At 36.1% G+C, this 26463-nt stretch overlaps 2 protein-coding genes across 5 annotated transcripts in view; one reads left to right on the forward strand and one right to left on the reverse strand.

Annotated features, from left to right (window-relative positions):
* LOC110442889 (vesicle-fusing ATPase-like) overlaps window positions 1–4592 on the forward strand; it is a 44530-nt gene extending 39938 nt beyond the window's left edge. For both annotated transcript variants that reach the window (XM_021486748.1, XM_021486749.1), the window contains exon 22: window positions 717–4592. In XM_021486748.1, the coding sequence (XP_021342423.1) occupies window positions 717–785 (69 nt within the window). In that variant the 3' untranslated portion in view covers window positions 786–4592. The remainder of the gene's footprint in view (window positions 1–716) is intronic.
* A 2444-nt stretch (window positions 4593–7036) lies between these two features.
* LOC110442897 (protein Wnt-10a-like) overlaps window positions 7037–26463 on the reverse strand; it is a 50485-nt gene continuing 31058 nt past the window's right edge. For 2 of the 3 annotated variants that reach the window (XM_021486758.1, XM_021486759.1), the window contains 4 exons: window positions 21366–21628; window positions 13823–14088; window positions 9201–9347; window positions 7037–8825 (listed from right to left, as the gene is read on the reverse strand). In XM_021486758.1, the coding sequence (XP_021342433.1) occupies window positions 8511–8825; window positions 9201–9347; window positions 13823–14088; window positions 21366–21628 (991 nt within the window). In that variant the 3' untranslated portion in view covers window positions 7037–8510. The remainder of the gene's footprint in view (window positions 8826–9200; window positions 9348–13822; window positions 14089–21365; window positions 21629–26463) is intronic. The other variant, XM_021486760.1, reaches the window with a different exon arrangement.

The following is a 26463-nucleotide window of genomic DNA, read 5'->3' on the forward strand; positions in this document are numbered from 1 at the left end:
AGGTAATATTCCCCTACTTATTACTCACGGCGCTACATCATAGACAGGTAACATCGCCCTCCATATTACTCACAGTGCTACATCCTAGACAGGTAACATTGCCCTACATATTATGCACAGTGCTACATCATAGACAGGAAACATTACCCTACATATTACTCACAGTGCTACATCATAGACAGGTAACATTGCCCTACATATAACTTACGGCACTACATCTAAGTATCATTCCAAATCTACCTCTTTATGATTGAGATCTGGGGTAGCAGCCATTATGAGTACGATCCGACCATTCATAATTACCCTGATGTAAATTTGCATAGTCTGTGTGTAATGGAATGTACTAGATAAAGAGTTTGATTGGTGAGGTGTTATTTTTGCACTCGACAAAGAAATTGTGATTTGTTTATAAAAAGGCGGTAAAAAAGGCGGTAAACTGATGGCCCAAAAATAGAAATATTATATTATCTCAAGATTCAGACAATAAGTCAGTATTAATTGATATCAATATGTCACATTTAGACCATGATAAATTTACTGGTCATGTTGTTTTAACCGTTTCACCCCTAAATTTAAAGTCACAAATCAAAGGCAGAGCAAGACCAGCTGATATGAAACCAAACAATATTCTTCGCTTTGTTGATCAAAGTTTGTTTTGTAAAAACTGATGTAGATTCCTCACTGAAGTGTACCGTTGTTTTGTGTTATCATTGCAGATTGAAGATTCTCATCGTATTTTGAAGTTCCTGTGTTTACTAGAGGAGGAAGCTATGCTGGACATGTAAACACGAGACGTAGAGAACATATATCAACGTCAGATTAATCTATTTAATTTATTGATTTGTAATTCAATGAAATGTCATGAAATGATGCTTTCCTAAAACCTGTACATGCTGAGTGTTTACGTTTCAGATATAAGAGGATTATTTTGATTCTCACATTTATCACTAGAATGAAATAAAACTAGAGGAGTTGAGATGATATGTTTTGACGACAGTGTAAATTTTATATCTGAACAAATATTTAGACCACAATGGTACATGTAGGAAGTAAAGCATTTCCAAGTTGTGTGGATTATAGAATTCTGGTGACATATTGACCGTATGATATAGATTTTGTGCACCACTCCTACCTGTACAGTGAAGGACAACCTTTTATGACAGCACTAAGGCTAAGGGACATAACTAGGGTTCACATCAGTAAATCTTGAAAAGTAAGGGGTTGTGGTGGCCAAGTCGTTCAGGCGTCTGACCATCTACGATCACTAGCCCTCCATCACTGGGTCACAATTTTGAGGCCTACCTGGGACTGTCTCCAGGTACTGGCCGTTGGTCAGTGGTTTTCTCCGGGAACTCCGGCTTTCCTCCACCACCAAAGCCTGGCACGTCCTTAACTGACTCTAGCTGTTAATAAGGCACAAACCATACTAAACTTGAGGTTAGATTAAGTTGAGTTTTTGAAATCAGAATTGTCCAATTTTCTTGATCTTGTTTTGTTTGATGTTTTATGATGCTCCATGTAGACCATACTATTTTAATTGTGTCATATCATCCTTACTTATAATGATAGAATTATACTAATTTATCTGGGGTTGTATGTCAAAATAATCTCAACAGTACTACTTAACAACAGTGGTACACATACACGAAAGAAATGTTATTCTGACATGACAGCTCTACTTTCAATACATGGGATTTCGTTTATATACATTGTGGTCTTGATCATACTTGTTTTGGTTTAGTTATTTGTGATCTGACAGGATAAATGTTTAGCTCTTAATGGAAAATGCAAATGTCTCTAAATCTTTTCTGTTAGACAATCCAAAGTAAGAATTAGTCAAACAGTTGATCTCCAATATTAATTTGTTGCTTATTTTTCTAAAAACAATTTTAACATGATGTGTTGAAGCTTGTGTAGTCAGACTTTGATGTGGTATTATACCCTAGTACAACTGTATTCTGACACTGTTTGTATGTAATAAAGTTACTTAGAGATGGATGCTGTTAAACCTGCATGTTAAAATATGACATTTTTAAAATAGATTTCAACAAAATTGTTCATCAGTAGAAGTCACATATTTAGACAAAAAGCCTTAAAGGAATTTTCAGCTTTGATTGAGAAATTCAATTCATCAAGAAAAAAAAAAAATGTTGGAAACAGCTTAATTATTACAACTTTTCAAAATAGATTGTAATGTTTTGTGGACCAAACTTGTATGCAGTACATAACAGGACTATAGGACACTCTCACTGTGACCTAAGCTTGCTCAGTTGGTTTGAATGTCTTTCTAGAGTTCAGAGGTCCCAGCGTTGCATTTTTCTACTCCTATCAACATTATGTATTAGCAGTGACCAGGTTAGTTGGTTGGAGCGTCTATTTAGAGTTTATAGACTGGATACCCACTACCTGTGGTATATATACATGTATCCTAGTCAGGGTATACATTTTTTCCCACATCTTTGACTTTAACATGTTCTGTTTTTGTTATTTTTTGAGATTGTTGATGGAAGTGCTGTTAATCTGAGTGATAACATTTATTTATGATTCCAACATTACAATATATATACATTCGTGTTATAGACACCCAACATTAATATAGATATATGTCATTTAGGATATATATGTGTACGTTATCATGTCTTATCATAAAATGTGACAAATGTCTATTGATATCGGTGTAATTAGCTAAAACCTGAAAAGTTGGAAGTAAATTATAATCTTGTACAGTAGATAGAAGTGTATATAGAGATGTTGTGTCGTCATTTATAGAAGAGATTGTGCTAGTACCTGTATATCTATCCTCGCGAAGCAGGGGTTCTGCCCTTGGTTTATGTATATTATCTGCACCCTTGAATATGTCATGACAAAATAAAAGGCTTGTTATCCCAAATTTTGCAAATGACACACATAGACTAGGGGCCTGTTCGTTTATGCGGAACAACAGGTTTGTCTGTTTTTAAATTTAACATTTTCCGGAAAATGCAGGACTTGCAAGGCTTTGTCAAGGCTCACTTGAAAACAGCATCAGATTACTAGGTTCAACCTTATTTCACAAAAGAACAACTCTGGTCCAACTGGTCCGGATCCAGATAAACAAAAGCAGCCTAGTTTTTTTTGGAGATCAAGGAAATGTACGGCAGCGAAACAATAAAATCTAGAGGCTTTGAAGTTTGATTAAGCTCCTCTGTAATCTTCGAAGAACAGGTACAAGCCTAGTGATTGGGCAGGTTTTTAACTGGAAACCATTCAAATAGATTACTGTGAGCCTTAAATTTTGTCATGACATATTTCAGGGGTACAGAAAAGATGTTTGTATTGAGAGTTGATCCATTAGACTTTGAGGTTGCTATATACCATTACATTTACTAGATTAAATTGTGAATGACGGGATTCATGAGTTTCCATGTTGTACGGTTTGTGACGAAATTTGCACTTAGGTATTCCAGTTTTCATAAGGAAAATAGTTGCTTTCAAATAACATACATAATGTTTTACCATAAAGAGGCGACAACTCCTGTTGTAACAAAGTAGAAATTATATGCAAAAATAGTATCAACAGCATAGGGGCAAAATAGATGTGACAAGTCATATTAACAATTTATAGTACATAGGTGTGTCTGGCCCCTGTGTTAAAGGCACAGTACTATATATATAACTATTCAAACTGGTATGCTGAGAGGTCAAAGTTATTGTCAATTAACAGTGGCATGCTTAGAGGTCAAGGTCAAAAGTTTGTTGTTTCTCCAGGAGGTAGACTTTGTTTATTAGGGATTATCTGTCTATAGTTTACCTCTATTAACCAATTGATGTGTGGTGTTTGTTGGTCATCTAAGAGGCTAGTTCAGTGATTAGATAGTTTATACTGGAAGTGCTATGAATAGAAGGTGCAATCCTAGGTTGAGTGAGAATAAAGGCGTTTGAATGTTTAGTGGAACTTTTAACAAAATGTAAGAAAGTTATTTATTGTAAGTTGTTAATTACAGCATACTGACCATTATTGTACGTCATTAATGTTATCCAGATTCAGACTTTGAATTGCAACAGTTGGAATATTTGTCTGAAGTTCACCTAAAAGAAAAGATTCTAAGACATTTTTTAACAGGGGCTGTTGGCATTAGTCCAAAGTAGAGATTTGTGTTTAATGGACCAAATATTTGTCACTGAAGTGTAAACAGAATACTCAAAATGTTCAAATTTATTGTCATTAAACATTATCCTTCACAGGTCTAGATGTGTTATGTTTATGAATCCATACAATCTTTTGTTCACGTAAATAAGTTGTAAATTCATACCTTTCAATTGATAGTCAAACTGTTTTCCCTTAAAATTTTGGACCAACCTGGGAAGCAGTAAAAACTGTTTTCCCTTAAAAGTTTGGACCAACCTGGGAAGCTATATACCGGGCTTTAGTCTCTACACCTAGGGAAATAGTTTTGACTATTTACTGAAATAGTCAGAATGAAAAGTATAATATTATGTTCGTGCTTCTTATTTTGGTCTTTCCGACACTACTCTGTGATGATGGAGGGAGCTAGAGAGTGCGTTATATAGTCCTGTAGTGAGGATCAGAATAAAATGTCATAAAGGTCAAATTGATTTTATGTTTGTGATTTCTTACATATGTCCGACTTGTAACAAGTTGTTCCTTGAGAACAAGGTACAATTAGTTAAATTAAATAATAACAGTATTCTTTTTTTCTCAAAGAAAATATGCATTTCCTTTTTAGTTCACATGGTTTGCTATCTAGAATATAAATACTCGGTACATATATTCATAAAAGATCCCCCAACAAGTGTTTTTACTTTTAGTGCCTATCCGTGAATTGAAGATGGCTGCCCAATTTTGACTTCTTCTCAAGAATGGCCAAAGCGATTGACTCTGTACTTGGTACAAATGCTCCCTATGAGTTCCCAACAAGTTGCTCTTGCTTGTCGTATCAATCCGAAAATCCAAGATGTCCGCCCTGGCATCTGATGTCTAAGGCACTGTCGACTTCTCAACAACGACTGCACCAATCGACTTCCAATTGGTATCAATGTTCTTAACGAGATTCCCAATAAGGGTTGTCCCCAACAAGTGTCGTTTCATTTCGTGGCATTCCAAGATGGCCGCTCTGGCCTTCGATTGGGATATTTTCGATTTGTTCTCGGGTAAGCTTTAAGGCTCATTGGGCCTCTTGGGGTTTAACTTCTTAAAACTACTGTTAATGATCAACTCAGACCGTAGATATAATTGATATGATGGTGTTTTAACAAGATTTTGTGTCGAGTATTTTCAAACAAGTACTAATTGTAAGCCTCGTGCTTCGTATCATGTTACACTGGAGATGGATATGTCGGGAGTGGGTGATGCACATTAGTGAGCCTTTGTTTTTTGGACGTACCAATGAACAGCAGTGGTGCGACAAACTTCCATTGCAACAGGTACGAGTCTCGTTCGTTTCCGTGCTAGAGATGACAATCACGTAAAATGCTACGCGTTTTATTATCGAATATTATGTTATACTCCAGAGGAAAGCAATTGTAAGCATAGGTGTATAGTTTTCGGAGCTTTGTCTGTATAATTAGTTACAGAAAGTTCAGGTAAATGTGATATAATAAAACAGTTAAAAGTCGGAGTTAAACAGATTTATCTTTAGCTGGAATGTTTATGAAGCCCGGTACGCAATGCAAAATCTGGAATGCGAAATGCTAATTGTCAATTAACGACATGTGCCACACGTGTAAGACAGACTCAAGCTTGAGGCATAAGAATTTCGCATAATACTTTTGGGATTTCACAATTGGCATTACGCATTTGACAATTGAAATACCCAGCCTGAACACTAACAGACACATCATCGTTTTCTGTCAACAAAAGCTGAGTAAAGCTCGGAAATCGGATGTTATGACCAGAAATCGACATCAGAACAGCCGACTTCAGTACTAGTGATACGTCCATGCAATATTGCTGTTTTTTTATACATGTATTAGAGTAATTTTACACGTTTTAGGAGTTTAGATCAATGATGATCTTCTCATATACATATCATCATTAGGGGTGGGATTTTGACCGAAAGTCGACCGAAACCCCCTAAAACATGTAAAATAACTCTAAACACCTTAATTTAAGTCCAAATATAGCTGTAACAAATTATTATGTCCCTGTGGTACATAGCCGTCAATGTGTAGTATATGTGATTAAAAGTACGATACGGTATCGACTAAACCTTGTCTGGTAATTGAGATGATCTGTCGTAACAAGTTATGGCTGAAATAAACAGCAGCTGTCAATAACGACAACAAGACAAGTGTAGTTATTCAAACATTTATCAAAATGTACACAGAAATATACATCCTACATGTAAATCAACCATTATTTCAATTACACGTATAAGATAAGGTGCAACAATTGCCAAGGTAGACGATTTTAATTCAAGGTCAGATCATTACAGACGGAGTATGATGACGTTTGTTTTCAACAATAATACTTAAATAACGGTAAAACTTTATTATTCAGATTTTTGTTAGAAAAAAACCCCAACCAAAGTGTGCAGATAAACGCTGGTCATGAATCAACTATCTCAGCAGAGCAAATGTAAGATGGAGGGGGAGGAGGGGGTCAGACATTATAGTAGGTTTATTTAATCTCCAAAAAAATTAAACATGTAACAACCACTATTCATGATGCTCTACAAAAATGCCCAAATTATTGAAACCTCTATAAGAATAATCGGAGATTCTAGTTCTTGGTCACGTCATATATAACAACACTGCCACGGAAAGATTCTATTTCCCTCTGTCCCCAGCTTCGGGAAATATAATTATTCTTTCATGTTGATAAAACATTGTGTTGACCTCATAGGAAGCTAATACTTGCTTTATCATATGACACACTTTGTCTGAGCCAAGAATGTTGTACGGACGTTTCTATTTGACGAAGAAATTCAGATGACTCTATTTTCAAATGACTGTCACAATCTTCATACATTATACGTTATAACCTGTACTGCTTGCTTTGAGAAGAAAAGCCCCCCCCCCCCCCCCAAAAAAAAAATATATATAAATAAGTTATCTACAAAAAAAGTATGCTATTTGAATCCAAGGGGAAATCCCCATTGTGTTATTCATGCTGGTATAATGCTTTGTTTATCAACATCCGGGTATCCTAAGGTCGACACAAATATAAAAGGGTGAACAATGCGGGTTTCAACCAATCAGACTGCAGAAAATTTACAATGATACAGTTAAAAAAAATACAAAAAACAAACTAAACATTTATACTAACATCTACATCGGTAGATCCATTTTATATGATGTATCCATACGTTACTTAATTTCCCCTTTAGATGTAATTTACATCTCCAAACGAATTTAATTAACCCTGTTGCGAAGAAGCGCACGTACACGGATTGTAGTCAGTGGCGCTAAAAATCCCTAACAATACAGATATTATAACACTAGACCTTGTTATATGTTTTATTGATAAAACTACAACCAGAACTGAAACATACTATTTAATCAAGAGACACGACGACGTTAACACAGAAACAAGTTTTAAAATAAAACACATAATAAAATGGATGGATTCAATGTTTCCAAAATTACGAAGGTGTTTTTATTACATTTCAGAGGCGTGCTTATTTACACATTCGACCGAAATAAATCACTTAAAACATACATTCTAATTATAACAAGCAATCCAATTCCTGAAAAAATATCATATTAATTAAATAAACATTAAAAATGTACAATCTTGTGACGCTGTAGTGGTGTCTGTATCAGACGGTCATTAGGTAACGTTAACGTTAATTTCCGGTTTGAAACCAACTTCCTGGAATGCAGCAGTACATATCACGTGCTTCAAAATTAATGACTATGTGTTCCGTGCACGTGACGGAAGCATTTTGTCAGCCATATTCAGTGTCTCTGCAAATGGACAGTAGCACTCTAATATAAATTTTGCACAATTTGTTTCATCGCTGATTTCCTAACATCGTCCATTACGTCATAAGTTCATGACGTAAGGCGTTTTCCTCCCGGTTTACAAAAAGTCAGGCGTAGCATTACGACCAGCCTTAATCACTTTCTGTCTGTGATATTACAAATGTTCGTCCTATTCGAAATATGGACGTCATTTTGTGGTATGCACATTAATTGGGCAAAACACACTTGTGCGCACGTCGTGTCGTTGACATCCAAGGTGTCCCACGTGGTCAAATGTTCAGGCTCGCACACAATCTTCTTTTTAAATCTTCAGTACATGGCCTGGTCTAGATCTGGTCACTTTCGATTTTGTAAAGGTGTAGGTACTATTGATAATCAATTTTAACTTGTAATGCCACAGGACACTACGTCAGGTGACAGTACAAGTTACTATGGTGACAGACCACCGATCTCCCTCGACGAACGTTCGTCCTCAGTTCTTTCTAATGATAACGTCATAACACGTTTGATGAAAATATTTCAAATGGATAAAAAAACAATCTCGTTAGGTATATAAAAAAACCTTGTTGTCAATGCAACACTTTTCATTTACAAACTGTCACCCATTCGTTATACGAGCATGTTTTGCACACGACGTAACAACACCAGTGAAATTTGCAGTCGCATCTCTCCGACCGTTTGACACGGAGGGTATTATAGCCACGCCCACAACACAGTGTCTGACAGTTATTCACCCCTGTACTGGTTTTATTACACAGCCGACCGGAAGTTCCAATTGAGTCCACACGCGGATTGACGTCACAATAATTGGGGGACCTCTCGTAGAATATAAGCTCTGACTTTCGAGTGTTTCTGCGTATTCGACGATATCTCGCTGCGGCCGCATTTAGTATATTTACCTGAAAATATAGGAAATGTATCAATCATATGACCGTCTCCAATAAAGTTGGGTTCAATGATAACGTATCAGTTATGAAGTTTAAACAAGAAATGAAATAGAACTTGTTTTTTTAGACAATTAATCAGTAGTCGAGATATTATACTTGAACAAGATTTGTTTTAGAAAAAAAGACAAATTGATATAAAGATGAAGCCACACACAGTATACAGGTATACAAACTGGAGATGCCTGAATTGTTCTATAAGCAGGAGTTATTTCCCCTAGACCGGTAATAGGTTTGGAACAGAGAGTTAGTGTCCATGCATAGGCATACTCCGAACGCCCCGCCCCCAAAGGAAATGAGGAGAAGATAGAATAATATCATCCTCTTTACCTTTACCTTTCTCGCGGCCTCATACTTTTTCTTCAGTCGGATCCCAACTTCCCGGAAGTCTGGCGTAGATTTCCAGCATGTCTGAATCTCACAACTTCCTGACATGCCATGGCATTTGCACTTCCGGCGGACGTTTCTTATAACAGACTGAAACATTGGAGTTAAATTAGACGTCATTAGTGTTTTACTAAGTGTGTACATCTTTACGTAAAGACAAGGTCACGTCGATTGTACGTTAACAAGGTAACACCAACAGAAAACCGCCTTCTGACATCAGCATGACGTCACAAAATCACGTCAACGGCAGGTATACAGGGTCACACTAACAGGTATACAGGGTCACACTAACAAGAAATGACCAGGACATATTATCAGTAATATATCTGAAATATTCCAAGGGTTAAGAGAACTCGAGTGAGAGTAACCAATGCAATTCTGAGGATATCACAGGCTGAATACACTTGTAGATACAGAACCATCACAGTAAGACATATACATGTACCTCGGTTTACCAAACATATCGATAACAAATTTCATTTTATTGCTTTCACAAGCATAATCTAGTAGTATAAATTGGTGCCCGCCATTGTATGTCATGGTATACACATTTTGTCGAGTCAATTCATGGTCATACTTTCGCCAGGTATAACAAAACAACACAACTTTTGTTATTCCTTTTACAGCTTATAACATGTTCGCTAGTATTATATCTGAATCATAATATCAAAACTTCATAATCACAAATTAAGAAGTGATTTTCAGTCGTCAGGAAAGGGCCACAGCTGTGTTTTTCGAAAAAATAGTTATGCTCAATCCTGACCAACTCTTAAGCCCCGATTTCTATATACTATAGCTGTAGAGTCATCTATATACCCTGGCTCTAGAGTAACATTTATCCCATACCTGTTGAATCTTGTTATAGTAATACAAGCAATTTTCAGACCATGAAATACAGGTGCAATACGGAATGTTGTATTTACCTACTAGCCGGAACTACTTTTTATGGGAATCCCCTTGTCATGGCGAACTGAAAAGTCACCGGTATTTGCAAAAAATATCAAAGTTTACAAAATATTTGTATCTATCTCTACCAAAAACGGAAGGTATGTGAAAAGCAAGACCACACACTTGTGTTTTTTCTAACGAATCAGAAAGCACTCATTTATTGCGCGGACGTATATATTAACTCGTGCGCTCCGCACACTCGTGAATATATTCGTCCGCGCAATACAAACACAAGTGTGTGGTCTTGCATATATATACCCTGGTTGTAGAGTAATCCATATACCCTGGCGGTAGAGGAATCTATATATCCTGGCTGTAGAGTAATCTATATACCCTGGCTGTAGAGTAACCTATATACCCTGGTTGTAGAGTAATCTATATACCCTGGTTGTAGAGTAATATATATACCCTGGCGGTAGAGTAATCTATATACACTGGCTGTAGAGTAATCTATATACACTGGCGGTAGAGTAATCTATATACACTGGCTGTAGAGAAGTCTATATACACTGGCGGTAGAGTAATCTATATACACTGGCTGTAGAGTAATCTATATACACTGCCGTTAGAGTAATCTATATACACTGGCCGTAGAGTAATCTATATACACTGGCGGTAGAGTAATCTATATACACTGGCGGTAGAGTAATCTATATACCCTGGCTGTAGAGTAATCTATATACTCTGGCTGAAGAGTAATCTTTATACACTGGCGGTAGAGTAATCTATATACACTGACTGTAGAGTAACCTATATACATTGGCGGTAGAGTAATCTATATACACTGGCTGAATTCATGTAGAGTAATCTATATACACTGGCTGTAGAGTAATCTATATACACTGGCTGTAGAGTAATCTATATTCACTGACTGTAGAGTAATCTATATACCCTGGCTGTAGAGTAATCTATATACCCTGGCTGTAGAGTAATCTATATTCACTGACTGTAGAGTCATCTATATACCCTGGCTGTAGAGTAAACTATATACTCTAGCTGTAGAGTAATCTATATACACTGGCTGTAGAGTAATCTATATACCCTGGTTGTAGAGTAATCTATATACCCTGGCTGTAGAGTAATCTATATACACTGGCTGTAGAGCAATCTATATACCCTGGCTGTAGAGTAATCTATATACCCTGGCTGTAGAGAAATCTATATACCCCGGCTGTAGAGTAATCTATATACCCTGGCTGTAGAGTAAACTATATACTCTAGCTGTAGAGTACTTTCATATAATCCTGGTGTTAGTTTACTTTCGTGATTTAACCATTAAATGCAGACCTTCTCAGGCGATAAGGTTTTATTTACTTTTTGTACTGCGTTAGGAATAATCTTTGAACTGATCAAAGTATGGATATATTATGTGTCTACAACGTTCCTCGGATTGTGTAACAGATAATGACTGCAATTGTAGCTTAAAACCTTGAGAAGGTCTATGTTCTTTGATGCCAAATAACAACCGAGAGCATACGTACACTTCGGACAGGAGACCCTCGTAAAATGCAGAATCAAAGAGCGACAAACGAGATTGAGGTAGAGTGATTGGGACTCGGGTTACACCGGAGTATTCTGCGCAGACTACGTTGGCCGTTTTCTTGCGGAACCGTTTATACAAGGGTCTCAAAGGTTCCAAATATCAAGTTTTGATAAGTAAACCATCGGGGTAATTACAACATTAAAACGGCACATTACACTCTCCGAACCAATGCCGTGACTTGTGATCCGGATGGTTCGAGGCAATTTATCGATGTTAACATCACATTTTTGACCGCCAGCATATTTGAGGAAAAAGCAGATTCGGAATGTCAAACTATATATATTTTAAGGAACTATAACTTCAAAATCTTAAATCTTCGAGACCAGGGTCCGGTTCGTGCAAACTTCCATGGATATGTCTGATTTTATCTAACGTGCTTTCTTCCTGACTGCTTATTGTTGTCGTTGTCGTTCATGAAGGATGAGAATAGTTTCCTCATCTGATGAGAGCGTAAAGATATCACATTACTGCCGTCATACTCTGATACATATATCACGGGACACGTACCTTTATATGTATCACCGTTATTTCTTTACCAGGAGAGCTTATCATCAATTAAAGTCGCAACAATGAGTTTTCCGGATATTTAATTATTAACATGAATCAAAGCTGTTTGTCTCCAGGTGCACATGAAAGATCATAGGTCAGGGTATAATTCTGGTTATGTATGCGGTTATAACTTAAATATAGCTCCAATACGCATAAACTTGTAGAACTTGTTATCATGTTTCGAACCCCTACTTTACGGACTTTGGTGGGAACCATACTGACGTCACACCTACCGTCGTTGGCGGTGTTACATACTATAACGTGAAGTAATTTTTGTAGATGTGAAGATCTACATTGATACTTGAGCGAATGATAATCGTCTGAAACTTGGAAGGTACGCGGCTATAAACAAACGATAAATCACGAATGTCGGTAGCCAGCGATATAGTATAGTAAGGCTAATACACAACTGCAATTCTTTCATGTAACATATCGTGTATGGTTTCGTGTGTAGACTATACGATACGACAAACAGAGCGGCTTCTTCATGAAGGAGAAAACAGAAATATCAGAAAGGAAGAAGATTGAAAGAACACTTTCATTCACAGCAGGAGTTGCCGTGTCTGTGGTCGCCATGTTTGTTGTAGATTTCCGGCGCGTGGCCGTGCTATCACCATAGATACCGCGCGTGCCAGGCAGGCGATTTATTGGCCGTATAATTGGCTCAATTTTCTGCAACAGTCTGCTTCTCCAACCTCTTGAGTTTTCATTGATGAAGAGGCTAAGAGAAACTTTAAACACATTCCGCATGTTCCTCTAACGACCGTTCTGGAAACCGCCAAGCTTTAGGTCTGATGGAAGTTCACGTATAACCCACGTAGACAATGTGGTCCTTAGCTTATGTAGTCATTAAATGTAAATTGAGGTTTGATTTCAAACTTTACGATTCTGCTGTTGTTGTATTTTTAGTCTACAGCAATCTGAAAATTTCTAACATCCCGCCAGCAACAGTTGATCAAAATAATGCCTCTTGAGATTCTTATGTCGTTTCCACTTGGTTATCATTTAGCCACGACTGATGTCTTTCTTACATTAATGACTAACCAGGTACTTGTGGTATAATTTGTGGTGCCGTTGAATGTTGTATATTCCTGTTTACAAAGTAGACCCATCTAAACAATCTAGCCGCGGATACATGTAGTATATTGGCCCTTTGTCTGGTTCAGTGTCTTCCTATCTTTTCTAACAGCCATTTTGATAAAACCATGCACGTGGAGAAATGTGGTGTCAGGTAGCTTTTTGCACTTTTAAATCTTTTATGAACAAAATAATGTTTCTATATTCAAAAATCCCGATTCAAATTAACAGATACAGTCACATCCTGTTGAATAAGTAAATGTTGTATATTATGATATATACTTACCAAGCGGCCCGCTCTGTTGTTGTGGAAGTGTTGTATATTATGATATATCCTTACCAAGCGGCCCGCTCTGTTGGTGTGTAAGTGTTGTATCTTATGATATATACTTACCAAGTGTCCCGCTCTGTTGTTGTGTAAATGTTGTATATTATGATATATACTTACCAAGCGACCCGCTCTGTTGTTGTGTAAGTTTATTTTTGCGTGGATGTCTTTAGCTCTCTCCTTCACATCTAAAAATTTGGCGGAGAATTTTTCTCCGAATTCGACGTTGTGACTACACCCGCCCCACTCCCACTTGTCCTTGACCTTGCCGTGCTGACTCATGTCACACCCACAGGACTGCAGCTTCCCCATGCTACATGCCTTAGCCACCTGGTGTGTCACCCCCGCTGCCAGAATTGCATAAGCGAAGGCCGACTCTCGGAAACCTGTAAAGTGACAAAGGTTCAATATTAATTATAATTTCTAAAGTTATGAAAAAGGACATTGGTAATTTCACGTGACGAAACCGTAGAGGGATACGTTGGACGTTCAGTCAAGACGGCTCACTTCCTGAAATTGAATGTCAACTTTTGTTTGACATAACCGTTATAGTAACTGACTGCAAAAGTAACATACTTTTTACACTTCTTAAAATTGATTAGTTTGAATATGTCTGAAAGAATGACGCATGAAAACTCAAATTGGCAAAAATGGAGAACACACAAAGACATGAATTGGTCCAATACGGAGGAATCATAAAGCCTTCAATGTACCCCAAACGGGGCGCATACATTCCTCAATGTTCAATATACAGAAACAAAAGATTCCAGACGGGCCTTCATTAGTCGCTTTTTACAGGTACTGAGTTGCAACTAATGCATTTCTCCAAGCTTGAACGGATATTGATAGATAAATAAACTAAACACTTTGCTAACATCATTTCATTTTTTTCTGGTAAAATGACAAGAAGTGACAGGAATCAATTTCCTTTAAAAAATAACACATAAAATAAACATTTCGAGCCTAAAACGTTTACGTACAAAAATGTATTTCAAAAATAATGAAAAAGCTTTCACAACAATTTTTGCCACAAAGCTGAAAAAAGGTCGGATTTTGTGTACTGGTAAAGTACACGAAATCTCTAGGTGTATCGAATATGATTTATTTCATATACTGAAATCCTAAAATAGCGTAGCGCTCTATTACTCTACACAACGACCTAACCGGGCATACTAACTTCCTATAAGTTAATTTATGGGAAATGATAAAGAGATAGCATTAATACATTTTATCCACTAACACAATTTAATACATGTCCGATTCTACATAAGGTATCCGTGACGTGTTGGTTATGTATGAAGCATACCGTTATAGCCGTGGGAGTCTTGTCTGTAAGGCGGTTAAGGTATACGCTGTTGTGTTCAACATCTGTTTGGTGACATAATTCCAAACTTACGGCAGCAGTCATTGTATCAGAGGCACGGCCTTTGATATTTGCAGGTGCAAATGACGCAATGTGCACATTTTTTCCTTGCATATTTTACATAGCGTAGATTTAGGAATTGAAATGTATTTCTCCATCAAACGTCATACCAAAGGTATGAATGTATATGCATTTAAAAACCTGTCTTAACTATAACCTCCATAATTCGATGATAAATGAGTTTATTTTTAATGAAATTACATTCTGGACATGATTGATATACTCAAGAACAATTTAACACTAGATACATATAATGATAAAATCAACGGTTTTGGATCACAGCTCCGCACCACACTGACTTAAAGACCTCTGATTGGTTGACAAGTTCAATGTTTCCCGATTATAACCTCAATCATCTTTCCCTTAGACAATATCGCCTGGAATCTCGTGGAGATCGCAAAGGGTCATGGATCAAAATTACAAGTAGCACGTATCTGTGGTTGTGTATTGTCCGGTGTGCAGGTAGATAGATAGCCCACTAGCATATATAGATACCCATCATTATATCGAGTCCCTACCTCGTAACTCATAGCCACTCTTCAATATCTCGACCGACTCAAAGAAATCCCAATTTATCGGAAATTAGCAGGAATTATGGTAGGCTTATCAAAGGAAATAGTTTCCACGTTCTATGTCCCATTTATAATAGTTTTATAAGTTGGCTCTATTTTAGTATTTTGTATACATAGTCTCATTGTTACCTATCACGTATTTACCTTAAATACTTATCAGGTTTTTTTCTGCTGTTTTTAAAATTGAATACAATTTTCATTCATAAGAATTTCATCAAGGGGCCTTGGTACTGTATTCATTTGAAGTGGCACCACAGACGTAAAGACATATTACCTTTACAAGGTATAAAGGAATGGGTGAACGATCTTGTTCGGGTTATGTAACGGACAACAGTCTCGTATCTAATTTCTTTACACTTCTGTTCAGATTTTGCATTTTGACTATATAAACATTAAAAGAAAACCGATGTTAACATGTAATCAGTAGACCGACTTATATACCTTAGTCCAAATTGCTTGACTTTTTCACTTAAATATAGAAAAGATTTAAACATGTTTTCTTATACATTTGTGTATTCAATTTGACTGATTTGTACTTATTTTATGTGAAATATTTTCGAAATGCTGTTGTCTGAACCAAACAAGGAATTCGTGGAAACCTTATAGAGAATACTCCATATTTGTAACTGTTTTTATACAAAACGAAATAGATTATGTGATTCTTAATAAAAGCTAAAACACAAACTACTTTTTCAAACGATTGACATATATACATATTATGTTATTTGCTGATGGTTAACAATGACAATATCTTATCTAATGGAACAAGTTGGACAGTCTACCGTAGTCTGCTATCATTTGGCCATATTTCCGTGTTTTGTTGATGTCTTCCGGCAGTTTTGCTCGACTAAAATGTGCAGAAAGAACCCTGGTGAAAAGCCTTCCTTAACATTCATTGTCTATATGTATGAAATAATAAATACCTGGTATTGTTTTCAGTACTGGATATCTTTCATAAAAAAGGGCGAGTAATCTGATATTGATTACACGTGTAAATTACTAATGAACAGGTTGAAAGGTATTCATCCCTACAGTTAAAATGTAACCGATATTCTTAATAAATACCAAACATTATGTTAATACGTTTATAACTTGATGGTACTGTTACGATATGAAAAATACAAGAAGGGAAATAACAGTAACTAAAACATCATCATCAAACCTTACACTTTATACGTCAAATGTGCTTCAGTTAGTTCTGTTCTATAGAGGATGTGAAAAGTGATGGGCAATTCTTCCTCTTGAAAGTGATGGTAAGTACATTATAGTACGTGTTGTAAGAAATATAAAAGGAAAATACTGACAAAAGAAAGTCCTTTTGTATATTTACGCAATCCAAGGTTAATTTGTACTAGAAAATTGATTTAGAATCAAAGTATTGGCTAAAGCGATATACCAATATACTTGGTCTAGCGATATCCAAAAACCTTATCCTTTAACCGTTTTATCATATGGATACAAAAACCCATTGTATTTTTTTTTCGAAAAAAACCGCATATACTTAGTCGCAATCGTCGAAAACCTTTTGGAAACCATATATTTTATATCCGCGAGGAAGGAAGCACTTGATATTGTCTAGGGAGTTAGTACGTAATCACAGAAATGTCCCAGGGGGTTAATCTGCAGAGGAAGTTTAGTTCTTGGGTAGTGAAATAATTCCATGTCCAGAAACGTCAGAGCAAATGCAGGTACATTATCAATTCAACGAGTAATCTTATTCGATTAACAATTTGTTTCGGTGACATAAATAATAATTAAACAAACTCATTTGAAAAAAGCCCATCTTAAATGATGTGAAAAGATATCTATACTTTGAAATTAGCAATTTCTAGAATACAAATAAAGGGAGTACCTGTCTAAAAATTAGGTTGTTGATGAATGTTAAGCCAAATAAAGTTAGCATTTTACTGCACAACACGGACTCTCCAGAAGTACCAACATTCTATTAAAAAAATACAACAACAACAACAACAACAACAACAACAAACAACAACAACAGATCACGTACAAACGATACAATCTTTATTACTATATCTAACCCCCACCAATCCAATGTTTACAAAACCCCTACCAGTACTAGGAAAACCTCACCATCAACCGTATCTCAACACAGCCACCAAAAATCTACTCCCCCTACTGCTTGTGCAGTTGTGTAGGAGTGTTTACCTGTTAATATTGATGCCTTAGTGTAGTCTTTTTGACACTTTTGAAACCATCTGCCATCGATTTTAAACAACTAATTGGGTTCAAACGCATAAAAGCTTTCTAAATGCGGGACTTACTTCACTGTTACGCCCAGACCAAACCGGAGCGTATTAATGACTAGCAGATTTTAGTGTTTTCTGATTGTTCACCAGACGGTATCGAATTAAGCATTTAACGGCAATTAACAGTTCTTAACATCGCATTTGGTAGCGACATGTTTAAGGCTGAGAAATATTAGCTCACATCAGAGAGATAGGGTAGCCACATGGCCAGCGTGCATTACGTCTGAGGTCAACAACAAATTTAACGCGTTAGCATATGTGTATTTATGTATTGATCTATGGTTTTGCTTCTAGTCACGGTGACGTGGTTTATCATATTTACATCTTACAAATAAACAACGTTAATCAAGATTTTGTTTATCTGGAAACAACCTGTTCTTGAGAAGTTATTGACTGATCTATACAATCTGATAAATCATGTTTTTATAAACATGGAAAAAATGTTTTTCAATCCATTTTAAACGTTTATAAAAACAAAGTTCATCGTTTAGTTGCTGACCTTAATTGTTTTAAAATGCTAAATGCAGTATAATTCTCTGTTCCTGTACTATAAATCAGCGATTTCAACACGAGAGTATATATTAAAGTTCACTTCATACCAAACAACCTCGAATCCAAAAATTCAACACTATCATTAAAAAGTCGATGTAGAGAATGTTACTTGATCAGAAAATGTTAGTCTGATAGAGTTTCACGCTCTCTGCCGCTCGATACACTGATCCATTACAAACATTGAACCCACTCTACTTACTTTCAGTCAACCAATATCGTTTTATTATTTTCATTGAATGGAATCTCTAATTAATGTTTGTTTTATATAAAGTAAAGAAAATTATCATCGGTAAATAGCTACAGCCTCGATAGACGCCCAGAGAACGATGACGTCACAGGCTGACAGCTTGTATCAAACACGTTTGATTTTATCAAATGAAATATGAAAACTGTATTGACATTCCAATCTGTATACTTACGAGCATGCATTAAAGGGAAATACAATACGCATTGTGCTAGCACTTTCAAATACCAATTCGATAGGACAGATAACAGATTTTATTTTAGTTAACGAACGTATTGTCTGTGAAATGTTGATCTGACTGACAGAGTATTTGCCCTTATGGCCACTTATTAATACCTGATGACAGTGTAATGGGCTCGGAATGTAGGGGTCATCCTATCGGGGGCAGTGCAATACATTTCTCTACGTTTCACACTTTTCTTTTTTCTATGCAAATGTTTATAGAAGTGGTCACAATGACAATTTGTTAAAATATCAAAAACATTTTTCTCATTCTATATCTCACATCCAAGCTCGTTGGAGGGTTGTTATCGAACCTCCAATATTTGTTCAATGTCAAAGGACATTCTGTGTTGGGTTATTTAAGCTCGGTCCATTAGATACACAAGTGATTCGCACTCTACAACGTACATGTTTAGCACGTTCGCGCTAACTTTAACGTGCTCGACGGTCTAACGCTATGTTAGCTTCAGCTCACAATTAAATAAAAACTTTTCTTTTCTTTCCCTTTTTACTTTTGTGAGAAAAATATGATGTGCATGTAAAGAGAAAGTACGAAATTGGAAAGACGAGAACTTCCTTAAATAAAACGAAATGATTGTTTCCGTTATTATATTGAAAACCAAACATTCATAAGGTTGTCCCGAACTGCATACCTATCGCAATGCTGCTGTTGACTATACAACAGTACACTACCCTCGATAACAGGGCGTTTGATACTATTTAAATATTGTATTCAGTTAGCTAGCTGATGTTAAGGATACAAACACAATGTATTCAGATAATTGACAATTTAGGCAAATGAGATTTTTATACATTATGAGTTCCTCTCGTAAAATGTGGGCGCTGAATGGCTTTGACCCAGTGTTTATTTTTCAGTCTCAATTGAAGATATCAACAGGGTATTTCTATTTACTAAATGATCAATGTGGAATTCTTTATCCCTCCTAGATACTTGTGGTTTACCAATTAATTGACTGTATGTTGTATTACCTGTATAGTTGTAAGATCAAAGGATACCGCTGTACAGGTGTGACAGCTAGCGCTTTTATATTTTGATAAACATTGGGATAATGATTAGCAATGCGTGGTTGATACGTTGCCGTCATTCAGAACACTGTATAACACAATAGCCACTAGATCCTCACACCGACGTTCGGCGAACATGGAGAATAGGTGAGGGGCCCTGTAAATCCGCAGGCATCACCCCCGTACAAAATAAACCTTTATAACATTTCAGTTTTATGGCTTTTATTTATCTTTATTCACTTTAAATCCTAATTGTACTTCGACTGTAAACAGACACATAAAACTATTCATCTGTGATCCCATTAACCAGATCTGTTTATATTACTGGGACATGGTCAAGCCGTACGAGGCACTGTAGCATGTCTTTGATTTCGTACAAAATCTCTGAATCAGACATGAGGCTGATACCTGTTGAAATTTCGTCATACCCTATTTTTACCATATACTTCTTAAATACGCAATTTACCGTTTATTTTTGAAATATACATTTCAAAACTGTGAACCAACCGAGCGCGTAAATTCTCGGACAATTACACTAGTCTAGACAAACACCCCTGTAGGCCCCTTATACCCTAGTTAAGATAAGGGTTGTTACCAAATAATGGCATATTGTCATACCTTCGGAATGTTTTCGGTCGGCACTTTCAGATTTAAACATTTGAAATTATATGGTAGTACGGTGTTGATTTCTCATCTGTTTAACACAATCCAGTTTAAGGTATAAGTTTCCGAATGAAGCCGTCAGTAGTGTGAATTGACCGTTTATTTAGTACAGTCGCTAAACGATAAACGCTAACGCTAAAAAATTATATCACAAACTGGCCTGTACGGGTAGCAACAGACATGGAGCCGAATTTACACTGTACCTGTTTAGATAAAACTGTATTGAAGATTATAGTTGATTTTACAACTTCCCGATTATTCACGCAAAACTAAATAAGATAACCGATCATTGTCCATGACATTATCCCGTGACTTATCTATTGCTGATATATAAACCGAAACTAACCGTCGACAAGAGATATGCAAGGGTTTGGAGTTAGTGAGACTTAAAACATGCATTGGTGCTTTTCACGACGTACTCTCTGGTTGGTGAAATCTAATATAAAATTTAACAAGTCAATTATATATCGTATTTGATACATTGTTAACGAACAATTGACAAGGTCAAACTGGCTTGATAAGTAGAAAATGGATGCAGAATAAAAAACAAATGAAAAGATTAGGTAAGTACCTAGCTTCTAAAAATAACCTTTTCACGAAGGAATCCAAACAAAGCTGGTTCTGCGACTTTGAAGTGAGATACAAGGTGTCATATATGCAGTAGAGAATGATTATAAATGAATGAAATAATTACCTTTTCCAAGAATAGGGCTCGCATGAGGATTCTTATTTTTCTTCTCCAGTGTGGAGCAATTCCACCGATGGTCTTTTAGCTGATGCTGGCATTCGTGGATAGCCACCTGTATGCCCTGAATGGCTGAAGCTGTAACATCCGGGTGTTGGAAACAATGTTCATACTGATGGGACGTCAACGCCGGATACGTTTTACAGACTGTGTTAGGGTCGAGGTTAGGTTCTGGGGGTAAATTTAACCGTAGAATGTCGTTGCTCATGCCCCTGTGAAAAGAGAACGAAAACAATGGACTCTGGTGCAGGATGAAATTGAAATTGGACCAAAGTGAAACCTATCACAGGAATATAAACAACCAATATTGGACGAATCAACAATTTGACGAAACATAAGATGTAAGATTCCAAGAAATTATCAAAATCCTGCGAAAACATTTGAATCGTCACGTGTATTAAAGGGCATACAATTCTGCAGAGACCAGGTATCTCGATCGGATAGAACGATTGTATAACAATCTGTAGTCCAGGGTTCGAGTCCAAGTCTAACCCAAATGATGTTTTTATACTGTTGTTGAATACATTTTGCTCAAGTAGCTTAATAAAAATCTTTTTGTTTTTTCATAAAGTCCCACAAGGCATGGCTTTGTTTACAGAAAATATTAATCAAAGGAATAGCCATGCCGCAAAAACAATTTCGATCAAAAAATTTCATAAAAATTGACTTAAGTAAGTTATTGACATCCCGCGAGATAGAAATATCCATGTAAATTTACGAGGATTGTAAACAACAGTTGACAATAAGCTGCATCCTCAGGACGAAGAGGAAGATGCTAATATTCACGACAAATAGCAGATGACCCGAAGTCAACCCTAAAGTTTTGTGTTAGATATATGTTAGATATATGTGAAATGAATATAAAGGGAATGGAGATCCAGTATCTTGAAACTAGAGTTCGACATGATAGATAGCCAGATAAACCAAGGTGGACTTAAACAATCAGGGAGACATCATGTTCTCTTACCCTGGACAGGGATATCCACCATTTTACCAGTGTGAGATTTTCTTATCTCACCCTAGGGTTGAGACAAGCTACACGTGTTCTTTGCACGTTCTCAACAATTGTATGACGTCATAGCAACAATACCATGACGTCACGGCAACAATACAAACCGCATCAGTACCGTTAGCGTGGTATTTAGACAGAGGGGTACGAACAGCACTATCCGTTCATTTCTCATTCGAGTTGAATTTTCTCCTCAAAAGGGTGACGAACTAAACTTTCCAATCTAACCCTGTTGAGTGTGGAATTTCCTTTTGTCTCCGCACAAAGATCTGATATTTAAACAAGCCTATTGATGTGCTCAAGTCCAACTGTTAGAGGAGTCTGATTTAGGATATTGTACTAGATGCTCTGAAATGCAGGATTTGACTCCTTAAACCATGAATAAACAGAACGACATTGAAGTCAATAGGATGTTTAATTAGGCGCTATCTAAAAGGACGTCAACACTCTTCAGATATGCACAATTCTATTTCAAATCAATTAAATGTAAATTAAATATGAAGATTCTCCCTTCTTGTTTGGACAACCGCTTTTCTGTAGAAGAAAAATTCATCTCTTAGAGGAATGTGTTTGTCAAAGCTCTTCAGATGGGTTTGCTATGGAACATGATCCACGGAATATTTTTGATTTCAGTAATTTGCGGTTAAAAGTCATGTCTACTATTTCAGATGAAAGAGTTAGGGCACATCGTTATCGAAGGTAGCACTCGGATGTGGTCTTATATGGTAAGTTATCAATGAATTTATCAAGCGACTTTAACAAAGCTGAACGTATGTAATTACGTCCTTATTAGCCAGTAATGGGATATTGAAGGATTTGTGTTGGTACAAAAAACATTGAGTAGTTCCTCTGTTCAAATGACACCATTTGTCAGGAGGGTGTTTTGAATATGGAATATTGGTTTTAGCGATGTTCACCTTTTGGAGTAACTTATTTCGATCAACAAATTCATTTGTAAAACATTTTCCTTTCTTCCATTCATTCAAAAGATAACTCCAAACATGTGTAAAACAATTGTATTGAGCATTCCAAAACCATTCCAAAACAGGAATATAGTGGTGAGTTACATGGAGACATTTCCGCTTCTTATAGCCTAAATTATACCTATATATATAGTAATACTTCTGATAATACACGATTAACCAAGAGAAGGTAATTAATGCCTGCCAATTTTATAATGAATTTATATAGTGTTTCCGCTTTGGACACTTAACCTTTGTTGCACGAATACGTTATCAGTTATGTTATGTGGTTGAATGTTAATTAATACTTTTTGATTCTTGTTATTTAATGTTTGTTATAAGAATACGTTATAATTTATGTTGCTGTTAATACGATTTGACAAGTATGGTGCGTACACACATCAACGATTTTATTAAATAGATGCGAGAAAAATCCTTTCTTTGTAAGAACGACGTGGGCTTAGCGCCCTTTGTGCGTTTTATATGACATATAGAATATCAACAATAATGTTGAACTGACGTAGTACTGTGACAATAAGATCGTTACTCATTTCCGGTTAATCAGAACACGGTCAGCTAAGTGTATCAGCTGGTCAATAAAGTATGAAAATAAAACGTAAAGTTTACATTATGGTACAATGACCACACAAACATTGTGGTTTTCACTTCTGCTGTAAACTAAACATAACCAAATTTTGCGTCATTGATGACGCCGTAGTCATTAGTACTGTTAACAATATATGGCCTCTGAATAACCATACACTCAAACAATACTAATAAGGTTGAAGTCTCAATATAGGAATGTACAATTCAAATGACGATTTTTATGTTAAACTCTTCTAATACAAGACAAAAATGTTAAATATGTTACATGCTGTTAAGAAAATGACTTAAACATTCAATTTGATTCTCTTAACATCGTATGATTTTTTTTTATTTATCATACTGTCTTTAAAGTAAATATGTATCAATACTTATATATTGCTTCCACTTAGTGGTAATTATAGTCCCTGCACCGAGCTTATTACGAATTAGATTCTTGATCATTATTAATCCTTATATATATATTCATATGAAAACGTTTTCAGCTTTCTAGAATTAACAAAATATTTAAAAAAAAATGTAAAACGGAGATTAATAAAGATATGTGATTTTATCACGAACGTTGGTAAGCCGTTTGAATATTTATCTGTTAATCTATCCACTGTAGTACAAATAAAAAATTGTGAATATTCCTTTTAAGTACAATATGTAATGAGGAAGCTAATTAACTTATTAATGTTGTTTGAACAATTAAGATAACAATGTTGACTGGTTAACACGACTGAAATTAGGTATCAAGCTCAATAAGTTAAATTCATAAATCAACGCAAACGGAATCTTATTGAAATAAGATAATTATCAAACCATAATTAATATTCAAATTTTCATAGATTCACAATATATTATACATGATGTTTGTTATTCATGCGGATATGTTTTAATAATAATCGAAAGGTAAACTAGACCTTAGATACCGTTAAGCTGAGGTGACTCGAGACACATATGTGTCATGTATAGATTCGAGTTACACGTGGTATCAGAAGTCAGTGAACCGTAGCCCCCGGATGCGTCATCATTCACGGACAGAAGGGGATACTGTTTTGCACCCAGTATACGTATCAGTCATTGTTTAGCTGACCGTTCTGATATAGTGTTAATGATCCCACACCACTCACACACTCACCTGTACAGGTGAGACGATACCTAAATCCTAGTTTTTACAAATAGGAGATAATTTAGTTAAACCAATTTCTATACACCGATAGACTAATTTGTTAAACGGACAAGATGAGATTTGGATATGATATCGGTATAGCGTCCAATTGTGAACGGGTGTACCCCTTCCTCTTGTTTATGAGTACCTCTCCTTGTTTGCCGGTACGTGTCCCCGTATTTAGGGTCCCATTGTCGCAAGTATCCGTTAGTCACACCTGAGGGAGTCATCGAAATTATTTCTCATCAAAGGCCACCCACTCTGGACAGCCCCTTATCATACCCCAGAAACCTATGGATGGAAGGCAAGGAGTAAATAGGGTGTTTAATGGGCCAATAACGCTAATCCTGTTAGGGTAATGGCCAAAGTAGGCTGGTCCATCTTAAATTGGATTTCTATCATTTACACTGATTAGATTAACAACAGGGTGTTTAGATAATCAAAGGTGCTATCAGGATCCCACACTTCCAGCGTTGTCACGGCACAGTTGTTCAACGGAAACTCATCCTAACCACCACAACAAGCTTTGCATTAGGTGTATATTAAAACTGTTCAATTCATAACTGTATAGGGGTTTGAATTATCTCCAAAAAAGAAAAAAAAAACCGCCAAAATGTTTTTAAATTACAATTAATTTGCCAAAAGACTCGTTATCAAAGCCGACTTTACATATAACAGTATAACTATGGGGAGATTGTTTCTCTACTAAATGCTAACATGTCAGGGTTTTGTACCGGTGACAGGGTAAGTCTGGTCCTGTCAACAATGTTTAGAGGCATATGAGTTTTGTTACATAAAACTAGATACTTTCGGTGAGGTTTACTAACTGTATGCAATTGTTAGACTGGCCACTGTCTCTAGAATATTAAATAACTAAGAAAAAACTAGCTCTAATAATTTTGATCACTTGGATGTCTGATTCTAAACTAGGGGGAGATAAGCTAGTAGTAAAATGCAGTCGAGACATTCTTCATAAAAACTTAGGGGCTGGTGGCCAGTCTATGCAATTGTGTGTATAAGAAATTATTGTAAAATTAAGGTCTTTTACATGTGTATTTCCCTTCCTTACTTTTTATGTCATTTAACTCCAGATATTTGTTTTTTGAATAATATGGGTTTTGCTAACCATTTTACCCAAACTCTTTTATTTCTACAGATTTCCATTGAATTATTCTTTGCACTCATCCCACTGGAGGTGACTAAAGAGGGGGGAGGCTATCTATTTCATTCATTTCTGCATTATTGTTTGTTATCCTTTGTCTCACCTAACGTGGTGTATCGTTAGTTTCTGTTTATATATGTTCTTGTGGTGTGGTGTAT

Source organism: Mizuhopecten yessoensis, unplaced genomic scaffold (assembly GCF_002113885.1).
Source record: "Mizuhopecten yessoensis strain PY_sf001 unplaced genomic scaffold, ASM211388v2 scaffold716309, whole genome shotgun sequence".
NCBI classification, from domain to species: domain Eukaryota; kingdom Metazoa; phylum Mollusca; class Bivalvia; order Pectinida; family Pectinidae; genus Mizuhopecten; species Mizuhopecten yessoensis.